Source organism: Xiphias gladius, chromosome 21 (genome assembly GCF_016859285.1).
Source record: "Xiphias gladius isolate SHS-SW01 ecotype Sanya breed wild chromosome 21, ASM1685928v1, whole genome shotgun sequence".
NCBI classification, from domain to species: domain Eukaryota; kingdom Metazoa; phylum Chordata; class Actinopteri; order Istiophoriformes; family Xiphiidae; genus Xiphias; species Xiphias gladius.
The window spans coordinates 19,046,344-19,058,898 of record NC_053420.1 but is presented as its reverse complement, the minus strand read 5'-3'; the positions used below and the strand labels follow the sequence as shown (position 1 = coordinate 19,058,898).

The following is a 12,555-nucleotide window of genomic DNA, read 5'->3' as shown; positions in this document are numbered from 1 at the left end:
CTAGGTGTTTGATTTTTCACTGACGGGTGGGGCACTGGTTGACCCCATGAGCTGAGCCTCGGGGAAAATAACCCAGCGGAAACCACACACCCATCGTCGCTTAGCTAAATCTATGGCAATGTCACACTCTTTGAAGCAACAAACAGCCTGTCTCATATTCTGTCTGTCTGAGTGACTTTGAATGACACACATTACCTAGACACTTTCTAATTGGAGTTGGCTGTCATCTCGCTTGTCAATCAAAAAAGCTGCCCCAAGTCCTAACCTGTAAATCTGGACTGTGTGTGAATGTGGGTGTGGTAGAGAGAGAGAGAGCCGTTGAAGTAGCTGCTGCACAGTATTGCTGACTAATTTACTTCATCTTATGACTTTGAGACAAAACTCTCACCCATCTGCTACAAGTATGTGCAATAACATCACACGCTCAAGTTCTTTACCAGTCAAAATAAATCAATTCAAGTACTGAAAATCCTGTTTTTGGTTCCCTCCTGTGTCCTATCTTACCCCTTCCTCACCTCTCCTCCCCCTGCTCTGTCCAGATGTGGAGCAGATGGCCATCGACTGGCTCACCGGAAACTTCTACTTTGTGGATGACGTGGACGACAGGATCTTCGTGTGTGACAAGGATGGGCAGACATGTGTCACCCTCCTGGACCAGGAGCTGTACAACCCTAAAGGCATCGCCCTGGACCCCACTATGGGGTCAGTTTGAGAATCTTACCTTTTGTCTTACACATAAAAACACACAAATACAGAGACAGATACCCTGTATGTATATGTCTTAGTTTTCTAAATGCACTCAAACACACATCCTTATCAAGTGCTTCATGCAAACTCATAGTCCACGAGAGTGACTGGAGTCAGACTTCTGTCCCTGTCCCCCAACTTTGAAAAGTGGGGGAAAAGGCTAAATGGATGTTTTGACATTGGAGTAATTGAGCACAGATGTCCTGCTTGCATGGTACAATGACTGTATAGGTTTTGAGTGTAAAAGCGTATTTTTGTTTCGGCTCTTTTGTTTATAACAAGACTTTCCAACTAAATTCCCGAAAGTGTGTGTATATCTGTAGTGCAGAGTTGTGTAAGGGAGTATCTGAGAGCTTGTGTGTTCGAAATAAACAATTGACGGCATGAATGTGTGTATTCATGCACACATTTGCTTGTGCCTACATGCATCATTTTCATCACATGCAATTTGGTTCTTCCAGCAACAAGGCCAGGTATATTCAATGTAGCTGTTTTTTTGTTATAGTTTGCAGTGTCATTAGAGGAGGAGCAAAACAGCAATAATAACAATATTACAGCAAAAATCCTCTTTTGTTGTGCTGTTATTTAGTGACCACAAACCGGAAATCCTACACTGACTGTTTACCGCATTCACAATAAAATAAATCAAATTTGCAAAGGCTTGTTTAAGGCAAATTTTCAAAAGAAGATGTTGCTTTCTAGCACATTTACAAGGACTGTGAGCATGGTTTGTTATTTGAAGCCATAAATAAGTCTCAAGTTTGGTTGTGGCATCAGTGAAAAACTTAAACATGCTCTGATGTTCTGTGCTTGATTCTGAACCAGTTTTACAGTGGAAATGTGTTCCCTCAGAATATTATAGCCTATAAAACTGCAAATATTCAGAAAGAAACTCAAAATTTTAGGTCTTCAAAATGCTATTGGAGAGTTACTGAATCCAAGTTGAGGATCTCAGATATCTTGTTTCGTCAAACTAACAGCCCAAACCTAAAAGTACTCAGCAAATATTCAACATTGTTCCTTGAAACAATTACATAAACAGATAATCTTGCTTTATGTCTGGCATCAGGGATGTTTCTTACCTTTCTCCTTTTGCCTACTGATAAGCTAAATTATTATTGTCTCCTTTGGTTGAGCAATCAATCATAAAAAAAAAGCCAGATGGGCTGAAAATGAGACAGTTTGCCAATTTAGTTCATCTATCCAGCCATCTGTCCTCACTCAGGTCTGATCCTTTGTTTCTGCAGGAAGGTGTTCTTCACAGACTACGGTCAGATCCCTAAAGTGGAGCGATGTGACATGGATGGTCAGAACCGTACCAAGCTCGTAGACAGTAAGATTGTTTTCCCCCACGGCATCACGTTGGACCTTGTCAGCAGGCTTGTGTACTGGGCCGATGCCTACCTGGACTACATTGAAGTGGTGGACTATGAAGGCAAGAACCGACACACCATCATCCAAGGCCTGCTGGTGAGAACAGCTGTACAGGACACACTTGACTCCTATATTATCTTCCATCAGCAGAGATTAAATTTACTGTCCTTTTGTATGCTACTCATAATTTGCTAAAAACCCTGGTGTGCTTTAGAGTTCCATATATATCTATAATACACCTTATGTTTTTCCTGTGTACTTCTGTACTGTAATGTGTTCTTGGCCAGTGAGTTATGAGCAGAGAGAAAATGGTGGACATATAGTTTTTCATTAAACCTGCTGATTAATAGTGTCCAATACTGAGGCTGGTAATGTTGCAGTGCTGGTGAAGCACAGTGGCTGTTACCATGGCTTTTACTGTGGTCTATGGAGAAGTAATCGCTTTCATATACTCACTCAACCTAAGGACACAAACACACACCACACAAGCCACAATCTCTTTATTTGAGAGATTGTGTTTGTGTGTGTTTGTGTTGGTGTGTGTTTACACTTGTAACAGGGCATTAGTACATGCACATCCTTCAGGTAATGGTTAAAAGAAAGTGTGGATATTGATGATGCAGAGTTTTGGCTGCTTTGTCTGGAACATATGTGTTTATTAAAGCCTGACTGGGCTCTTTAAGCTGCACAGGAAACTTTTTTCGTATAAAAATACAGTTCAAAAGTTTAAATCAAGGTGCAGGGGATTAGAGGAAAAAGAGTCCCATGCCTGCTTATTGAGACCCCTTAAATTCATTGTATTTCATAGAATGAATTTATATGAAATATAATATGAAATGAATTCATTATGGTTTTGATGTTGGCTGCAGATTTTCAGAGCCACTTGGAACTCGAAGAGTGCTAAGTCAGGCAGCTCAACACATACTTTCTCATGGCTAGTGTTGGTCTGGTTATTCATGGCTAGATTTGTGAGTAAAGGTGACACAGTGCACAATCATGCTTCCCTAACAGCCTGATACTAATAGGTTTCCATTGACTGTATCACCTCATCAGCATTGCTTCCCAGCCTTTGTTAATCACTCTGCGTATCCTTCTGGCTGTCTGTGTCTTTGTTTGTCTCTCTACGACCCACTGAGCTCCTTACAGCCTGCTGTGATAGACCACAGCCCCATCTCAGTTTTATGCTTGTGCTGACGCAGCCTCTCTGGTTACTGAGTCAGTGGCCTGTTCAGATCATAAAGTCCTTGCCTTGCTGTTCTTCCTCATTTTGTCAGATGGAAGCTAGTTTGTCCATGACTTCTGTCTGAGCTATGGAATCTCTAGACACCTTATCACTTTACAGTACCACTTTATACCATGGCCATGGAATACACTAGTTTCTGAGTGAGTGGCTGTAAAAAGTTTATATCAGGACACCTCAAAAAGAGCTACAGTAAACAGTTTTTAACAACTGTTCTACATCAGTGCACATGGTTTATTAAACTGCAGGTTACCGTGGCAACAATACTTTTCCTTCCTGCTACATTACCAGTTAAGACTCACTTGCAAAATAAAACTAAACATTGGAAAAAAAAATGAGTGAAGAAAATCTTTAAAACATGGAGGATAATTTGAAGAATGCCTGTCTTGTTTTTGTTGTCAGGTACCATGGTAACGGCCTCCGAAGTGTCCTGATATAGAAAATAATGGATTAGTAAAATGGCACTTCACATTGAACTGTGGTATTGTATGGATCCACGGTTGTCCATTATTTTTATATATCAGGACACATCAGTGCGTATTATTGTTTACAAGCATATTTACCATGGGATTGCTCACATTGCTGTATGTAGGTGACTCGAGAGACTACAACACTGAAAATAGTTCTTAGAAGACATTTGCTCATCCAAAGTGATAAACAAAGTCAAATCTATTTTCACCCTATTTTATCACACAAAGGCAATACTGATGTGTTTCTGCCTAGACAGCCCTCATCAGAGCAGATAAAAATATTTTTACAGTCTGTCTTTTAGAGGCTGATCTGTCTTATGATCGTGCATGGCAACAACTGACATCAGTAGTTGGCCTGTTAGAGAGAGTTGATTGGAATCTGAGTTCTTAGCCAAACCAAGTAGGAATATGTAAAAAGTACACCTATCTTCTAGGTGCAAGAAAGAATTTTCTTTCTTTCATAGAGTGGGGAACTCAAGGAAAATCATGAACTATGTTTTTTAGTTCATTTGATTCAGTTCTGTCTCTCATTTTTTCACATCTTCTTTAATCTTCCATTTCTCCTTTTCTTTTTCAGATCGAACACCTGTATGGACTGACTGTGTTTGAAAACTACCTGTATGCCACCAACTCAGACAACGCTAACATGCAGCCGAAGACCAGTGTGATCAGGGTCAACCGCTTCAACAGCACAGACTACCAAGTAGTGACCAGGGTGGATAAGGGAGGAGCGCTGCACGTCTACCACCAGAGGCGTCAGCCTCCAGGTAGGCTACACACACACACACACACACACACACACACACACACACACACACACACACATACTTACTAGCGCACATTAGTGTATCATTCACAGCTGAATATGGTATTGATATTTTTGGTTTTGTGACTGCATTTGCCACCTTCTTGGTGTCCAGTGCGTAGCCATGCATGTGAGGTGGACCAGTTTGGGAAGGCTGGAGGCTGCTCTGACATCTGTTTGCTGGGAAATGGCCACAAGACCCGAACCTGCCGCTGTCGCTCTGGATTCAGCCTGGGCAGCGATGGCAAATCCTGCAAAAGTGAGTAGGACTTTCAGCAACTGCAAATGCACACCTTCTTTCAAATTATCTATGAAGAAACTCCAGTAGGTATTGTAAGTCTACCTGTCAAAAGAGTCTGCAAACATTCACTGTAGCAGTGACTCCCAACCAGCGGTACTTGTACTCCAGGGGATACTTGTACTCCAGGGGGTACTTGTACTCTAGGGGGTACTTCTGCAGTTGCCAGGTGGTACGTGGAAAGATTGTGAGATCAAGTAATTTGAAAATTTACAAAAAATTATTGACCGTAACACAAGCAAGTAGAAAAAGTCTAAATAGTTAGCTAAAAGTAATATAAAAGATAAAAGGTTGAAAAAAATAGCTAACAAAATAATGAATAAATAGTTGAAATAATTAGCTAAAAGAATTGGATAAATGGTTTGATTCGAATGCTAAAAGTAGTCTAATGGATAAATACATGGGTAAAAAGAACGAATGAATGGCTGAAATAGTATAAACGTAATAGATAAATGGAAATAGTTAACTAAAATTAATGGATTAACAGTTGAAACTGTTAGCTTAAAGTAATGTATAAATGGTTCAAATAGCTAAATTAATTTTAATAGATTAACTGTTGAAACAGTTAGCGAAAAGTAACAGAGAGATGGTTCAAATAGCGAAATTAACGTAAGCAGATAAACAGCTGGAATAATTAGATAAAACTAACAGATAAATGGTTTAAATATTCCACTTTTGCCAGTAGTAGTTTTGGTAGTAGTACAATGCAAACATGACCAATATAATTCAACAAATACAATTGTGACAATATCCACTTTTATATCATGTAGGCGTTAATATAAGCGTCAAATACCATCCAGTTTAAAATCAATTCAAATGCACATTTGGAACATGACTGGGGGCATCGATGAAAGGGTACTTAAAGGAGTACTGCTATACACTGCAGCATAGATTTAGCACATCCAGAGCTGATGTGTGCATGTTCCCAGTATAACTACAAGTATGAAATTGGGAGCCACAGTGATTCAGCTCTATTGACCTAAAGCCAAGGGCAGCCAAGGTTGGATCAGGGATGCGGTTCTCCCCTGGGCTGTAGACGGGAAAAGAGCCACGAACAAAGTAGCTGAGCAACACCATAACTTAGTCTGGTTCGCTAGCTCTCCATTGACCTCCCCAAACAGCTGTCAGCCTGATTCAGCTTGTTCTGAGAAATGTTTTAATATTTTATCAGCCGTTAATAGCATTATATTGATCTGCCTGCTGAGAATGGACTGTCCTTGAAAACGGCACAGTTGATTTAGCTAAAGGCACTCTCTCCTCCTTTCTCTCTGCCTCTCAATTGAAAATCACGTAATTTTCATTTAGGGCTTTTGCTGATCTTGCATGTTGTTTACTTGTGTAATCAATGCACATTGTAATTAATACACAATTATACATATAAATGCAGGTCTAAGCTAAACTCTTTTGTTCTTTCTCTGCTCTCTCTGTTTTCTTGTTTTGCTGCAGAACCCGAACATGAGCTCTTCCTGGTCTATGGTAAAGGTCGCCCAGGGGTCATCAGGGGTATGGACATGAATGCCAAGGTGCCAGATGAGTACATGATCCCCATCGAAAATCTGATGAACCCCAGAGCTCTGGACTTTCATGCCGAGAGCGAGTTCATTTACTTTGCCGACGCCACTAGCTACATAATTGGACGACAGAAGATTGATGGAACAGAGAGGGATACCATTTTGAAAGAAGGTAGGTCAACAGAAGCTAATTTGAGAAACAAAAAAATACACAAAGACTTTCTGATCATCTGACTACAGATTCAAGGCAGAAAACTGTATGCACCCCATAACTTAAACTGTCAACACTGTGTTTGACACTGAACTCACACACCCAAAACACACATTTGGATTACAAATTTTGGCCCCGGTTCTGGCTGTAAGAGGTTTTTTTTTTTTTTTTTTTTTTACTGGTTTACAAGGGGTTACAAACAGCCACAAATTATTTCACAAGCTCAAAATCTTGTAAACAGAAACATATTTTTCTCTGTTTAATGTTTATTAATCCAGCCTGTACTACTGAGATCAAGAACTTCGTTGCAATAGACTCATTTCCAGTGCAACAAAAAGACAGAAAACGTTTAAAAGTCAACATTACCAAATTACTTAATGATAATAATAAAAAAAAAACTATTAAAAATATATGCATTAATAGGCATTGATTCAGTATAAGATTTAAGCTTGAATCTAAAAGCATAAAAAGTTAAATTCTTGATTTACAGTTATGGAAACACTGGAGTGTGTGATGTTTATATCTGTGCTGCAGAAACAGATTTCTCACCAACCGTTTGTGTTTGTCTCAGGAATCCACACAGTCGAGGGCATAGCTGTGGACTGGATGGCTGACAACTTGTACTGGACAGATGACGGGCCTAAGAAAACCATCAGTGTGGCTCGGCTGGAAAAAGCTTCACAGACCCGCAAAATCCTCATTGAGGGAAAAATGACTCACCCTCGTGCCATTGTAGTGGATCCTCTAAATGGGTAAGGGGGACACAGAGTTAGAAGGAGTGATGGAGTTTGGTGCTTTTGTTCCAGAGAAAGAGGATAAAGATCAATGAACAGGAGTGAGAATTTCACATTCTGGGAAGAAGAAAAGGTGCAAGTTTTAGGCAGCACTTGAAATGATGCTGGCCTAGAGATGGCTTGTAAATGAATTATGATGCATGCAGGTCTGTGTGTGATTATTTGTGGTCATGCAATAATATATGGTAAGTGATGCCTCAAATGACATAATTCAGCTGCTCTGTAGCTCACCTTTCGACAAACTTTCACTTGGCTCTTGTGTCTGAGCTGTTCATTTGTTTTGTTATTCACCACTTGCAAGGGATTGCTTTCTTCAACATCTCTTGTCTGTGTCTCTTCACAATATCCAGCAGAGTGCCTATACATTTGTATCTGTGTTTTTGGCCATTATCACCCCACACTTATCACACAGAATTTATTATATCAGAAGGAGTATTTTGCACATTACTTCATAGATTTCCTCCACAAGCTTATTACCATACAGGAATATCTCTCTTGCAAACTTTCAAATAGCCCTTAATCTTGCCATGCATGGACGTGTTTTATTAATATGACCTCCTGGGCCCCCTCTCTCTGAGAAACACACACTCATAAACAGGCACACATTCTTTGGATTGCTTGTGACAGGGTGATGTGTGTCCATACAAACCCCAGGGGAAAGGAACTCACCTCTACTAATGCCTACAATCAGTCACGCTGAGAGAGAAGAGGAGGAGGAAAAATTTGCAGAAAGGAAGAGAAAGAGACAGATGGAAAAGGAAATATGAAAAGTTAATGCTAATGTCAGTCCTGTTCTAGTGGAGGGGAATGTTTCTAGGTTTGCATAATGTTGTAGACGGGCAGTGCTCACAGGCTGAGCTGAGATCAGTGGTGAAGATTGACAGGGCCTGAAGTACTTGGTGACAAACATTGGTTTGCCTATGGACAGATCAACAGAGAAACACTGTGGTGCCGCCTCACTGGATGATCTGTTGAGTGTTGTCCGCTTTAGGGCAGCTACATAAGAAGTCATTGCCTCCATTAATGCCAAGAGATTGTTTCAAAACAAATGTTCTCCTTTTTTGTCTTGCTATCCTACCTGCGTTCTCATAACAGTTCCCCTGTTGCTTCCTCAGGTGGATGTACTGGACAGACTGGGAGGAGGATCCTAAGGAGAGCAAGCGAGGCAAAATTGAGCGAGCTTGGATGGACGGCTCCAACAGGAACGTTTTCCTGACCAGCAAAACAGTGCTGTGGCCCAATGGCTTGAGTTTGGACATCCCACAGGGCATCCTCTACTGGGTGGACGCCTACTACGACCGCATTGAGATGGTCTACCTCAACAGCTCTGAACGCAAGGTCAGCGCCTGCCGTCATCAGCGGTTCATCGGAACGAGAACTGGAAATTATTCTGAACATCTGTCAGTGAGCTAATAAGGAATAAGTTTTAAAGCAGTGGAAGACTGTGGGTGGTCCATCACAATACAGTTCAGAGACTGTGGGCCTGAGCTTTTTTTTTTAAATACTGCTCACTCCTTGTGGCTAAATGGATGATATTTGTTTTCAGTGGCTTGTGTGTTGGTTATGTTGTGGTTTGATTGTGGTGTTTCTAGTATTTAAAACTTATAATCCAGAAATTGGAATGTTGTAGTTGATATAGAATGAATGAAATCTAAATATTTACAGTAATAGTTTTAATAACACTGAAAAGGATATGTTAGGGCCACATAGGTTTATGACCTGCTTTTTTGTGCCACTATAGCGTAGACACTCGTTAGGTTCAAATGGCCTTAACTGAGTGTAGCATTGGTATATACTAGCCAAATCCAGTGTTAGATTTGTAGTATAATTAACTTAAGTGTTAACTGGTAGAAAACAAAAATGGTCCGTCACATCACATTTTCCCATCTTGTTGCTTTTCTCACATCACCAGACGGTGTACGAAGGTCAGGAACTGAACCACGCCTTTGGTCTGTGCCACTATAAACACTTCTTGTTCTGGAACGAGTACCGTAGTGGCAGTATCTACAAGTTGGACACCACCACTGGCACTGCCACTCTGTTGCGCAATGAGCGACCGCCCATCTTTGAAATCCGAATGTACGACGCTCAGCAGCAGCAAGGTAATGGGCAACTTATCACACATAGATTGGCCTTCTATCTAAACATCTATCCACGTTAATTTAGCAGTTATTATTGTCCAAAGATGCACAGTGGCATACATGAAGCATAACTGTTGCTATTTTGTGTTTGTATTAACCATATTATATCGCTGTACATTCATGTTTGTTCGTCTACAGGCTCTAATGCGTGTCGTGTGTACAATGGAGGCTGCAGCAGTCTGTGTCTGGCAATACCAGGAGGCAGAAACTGTGCCTGTGCAGAAGACCAAATACTAGACCCAGCTGACAACACCAGCTGCAAAGGTAGGTACAAACACGATTGCTTTGTGGGCCCATGTGTTTGTGTGTGAAACTGAAGGGTATTTCCCATGGCACTAATTTTTCTCCATCCCATATAGAAGGTTTTATTTCCAGCATGTCGGACAAGATGAGTCAAGCTGTCTGACAGTGACTGTGTGTTTTGTTAGAACAGTTTGCCATAAAATATTTGAACAAATGCAGACACACCAGGGTTGGCCACAATAACAGCATAATGTAATGCAATCCAGTATGAACCCTGCAGTAAGTACTACCACTGTGAAGTCTAGAATATTCAAGGTGTTCTTGTCATGTTGCCAACCCCCAAGTAGGTCAAAATAACAGGCGGCTCTTCAGATATAATACAAATAAAATACAATCTAAAACAACCAGACCACAAACTCAACAAAACCAACTACTAGATTCAAATCTTTGCAAAGAAATGTATTGCAGCATTGTTTATTGTACAAGTGCTGCTGTTATTTTGTCCACTTTGTGTATGTCTTGAATTTTATGCAGCTAATGGTCAGTCCAGCTCCAGCCTAGTATTGGTGGGGAGATTTTGACTACTGGTTTTCTAGTTTTCATATAATTGCACCTTTCCACGAACCCCCTCCGCTTTCCCTCTGTTGCAAAGTTTTGAAATCCAAAACTGTATTTTTCTTCTTTTTATGTCCTCCGTGACCTCTTTTTCACATTCTTTTTATTCCCCTACTGCTCCCTCCACAGCCAATCCGTCTTACGTTCCCCCTCCTCAGTGCCAGCCTGGAGAGTTCGCCTGTAAGAACAACCGCTGCATCCAGGAGCGTTGGAAGTGTGATGGAGACAATGACTGTCTGGACAATAGTGATGAGGCTCCTGAGCTGTGCCGTGAGTTACCTCGCGCGCACACACACGCGCACACACACACACGCACACACACGCACACGCACACACACACACACACATACGCACACACACACATACGCACACACACACACACACACACACACACACACACACACACACACACACACACACACACACACACACACACATACGCACACAGACCTCATTTAACATGGTTTTCGAAACAGCTACCCCTCCTGTTGGTACTAAGTCAGATGACCTCTGGCAGTCTGAATTTGACAGTCTGATGATGCCAGAATAAAATGAGAGCAGACTCTGAAATCGTGCGAGTGTGTATGTTTGTGTGTATATGTGAGCACATAGTATTGTAAGTGTGTGAGCAAGGAGGAATGTAGCAATGTCTGTGAATCTGGAAAAGCTCTCTGTCTGCTTGTCTGTCTGTCTGTGGTCAGTGTGTCGACATGTTTCCATTCCAAACAAAACAAAAATCCAGTCCAAAACAGCTAGAATATCTGCCCTGTCTTGCACTCATTTGCATGTCATGACTCTCCACTCTTTCACCTTTCCATTTTTCATCCGCCTCCCCCCACACGGCTTCTCACTTTCCTCTCTTCTCTCCAGACCAGCACACTTGCCCCACAGATAGATTTAAGTGCAAGAACAACCGCTGCATCCCTCTACGCTGGCTGTGTGACGGGGACAACGACTGTGGGAACGATGAGGACGAATCCAACACCACCTGCTCAGGTACACAAACAAACATACCCCATACTGAAATCTGACCGGTGTTTTTTGTTGTTCACGTGTGACACGAGCTCCCCCTCCTGTCTGGTCTTTAGTACTCATGTGCCAGTCAGTACTCATGTGCCAGTGGGCGCTGCATCCCTGTTTCATGGACATGTGACCTGGACGATGACTGCGGTGATCGGTCAGATGAACCTGCTTCCTGTGGTTGGTCAACTTCTTCTCACAATATACAGTAGCTGCAGGGTGATTTATAGCTGCTTTGTGAGTCGTTTTTTTTGAGGAGAGGGCATGCTTCCTGTGGTTGGTCAACTTCTTCTCACAATATAAAGTAGCTGCAGGGTGATTTATAGCTGCTTGTGGAGGTCGTTTTGATATTTGAGTGAGGCATAAGCAGCAGGCAACATGTCTAAACTCTTGTTCTGTCCACAGCCTACCCCACATGTTTCCCTCTCACCCAGTTTACCTGCAACAATGGACGCTGCATCAACATTAACTGGCGCTGTGATAATGGTTAGTGTCTGCTCTTTCTTCTCTCTCCTTCTCTCCAGTGTGCCTGTTTACAGTGGGAACTGTTCACTTCCCTTTGTCACAGTTTGCTGTGCATGTTTTGCCACCAGCCTCACCTTGTATGTTTGTGTGTTTTCACCTTTCTTTCCTGTCTTTTGTTGTTCGGTGTTGTTGGTTTTGTTGTTCCATGTTGTGCTGTTCGCCCACTCTGCTGTCTTCCCTTGGTTCTGTCTTTCAGAAAAGGATTGTGGGGACGGCTCTGATGAGTTGAATTGTCCAAACCTGACCGGTTAGTGCATAGATCAACATGCACCACAACAGCCATGACGCTAGCCTAGCTCTAGGACATTAAACAGAGAGAGTTTAGTGCTGCTTTTCTGCTAACTGAACATGGCCACCAGCTGAGGCCAATACTGCTGCCATTCATTTAATTTGCTGCACAGGGGTTTGAAGCTAAATTAGATTTAATAAATTGTAAGTGCATTACTCACTCAGCCAAATACATGGAGAACCAAAAGTGTTAGCAATCAAATTAATGAAACTAAATTGAATTCCGTATAAATGTAATAGGATGCCAGGTTAAATGATAAAAGTCTAACCGCA

General features: G+C 41.6%; 1 protein-coding gene across 1 annotated transcript in view; it reads left to right on the top strand.

Annotated features, from left to right (window-relative positions):
- The window catches only part of LOC120807505 (low-density lipoprotein receptor-related protein 1-like), a 93,076-nt gene that overhangs the window by 43,155 nt on the left and 37,366 nt on the right, over positions 1-12,555 (top strand). The window contains 13 exon segments of the mRNA XM_040159647.1: positions 540-702; positions 1,995-2,217; positions 4,409-4,598; positions 4,752-4,895; positions 6,381-6,617; positions 7,228-7,408; positions 8,566-8,788; positions 9,363-9,552; positions 9,730-9,855; positions 10,579-10,719; positions 11,320-11,485; positions 11,552-11,649; positions 11,875-11,955. Of these exon segments, the coding sequence (XP_040015581.1) occupies positions 540-702; positions 1,995-2,217; positions 4,409-4,598; positions 4,752-4,895; positions 6,381-6,617; positions 7,228-7,408; positions 8,566-8,788; positions 9,363-9,552; positions 9,730-9,855; positions 10,579-10,719; positions 11,320-11,485; positions 11,552-11,649; positions 11,875-11,955 (2,163 nt within the window).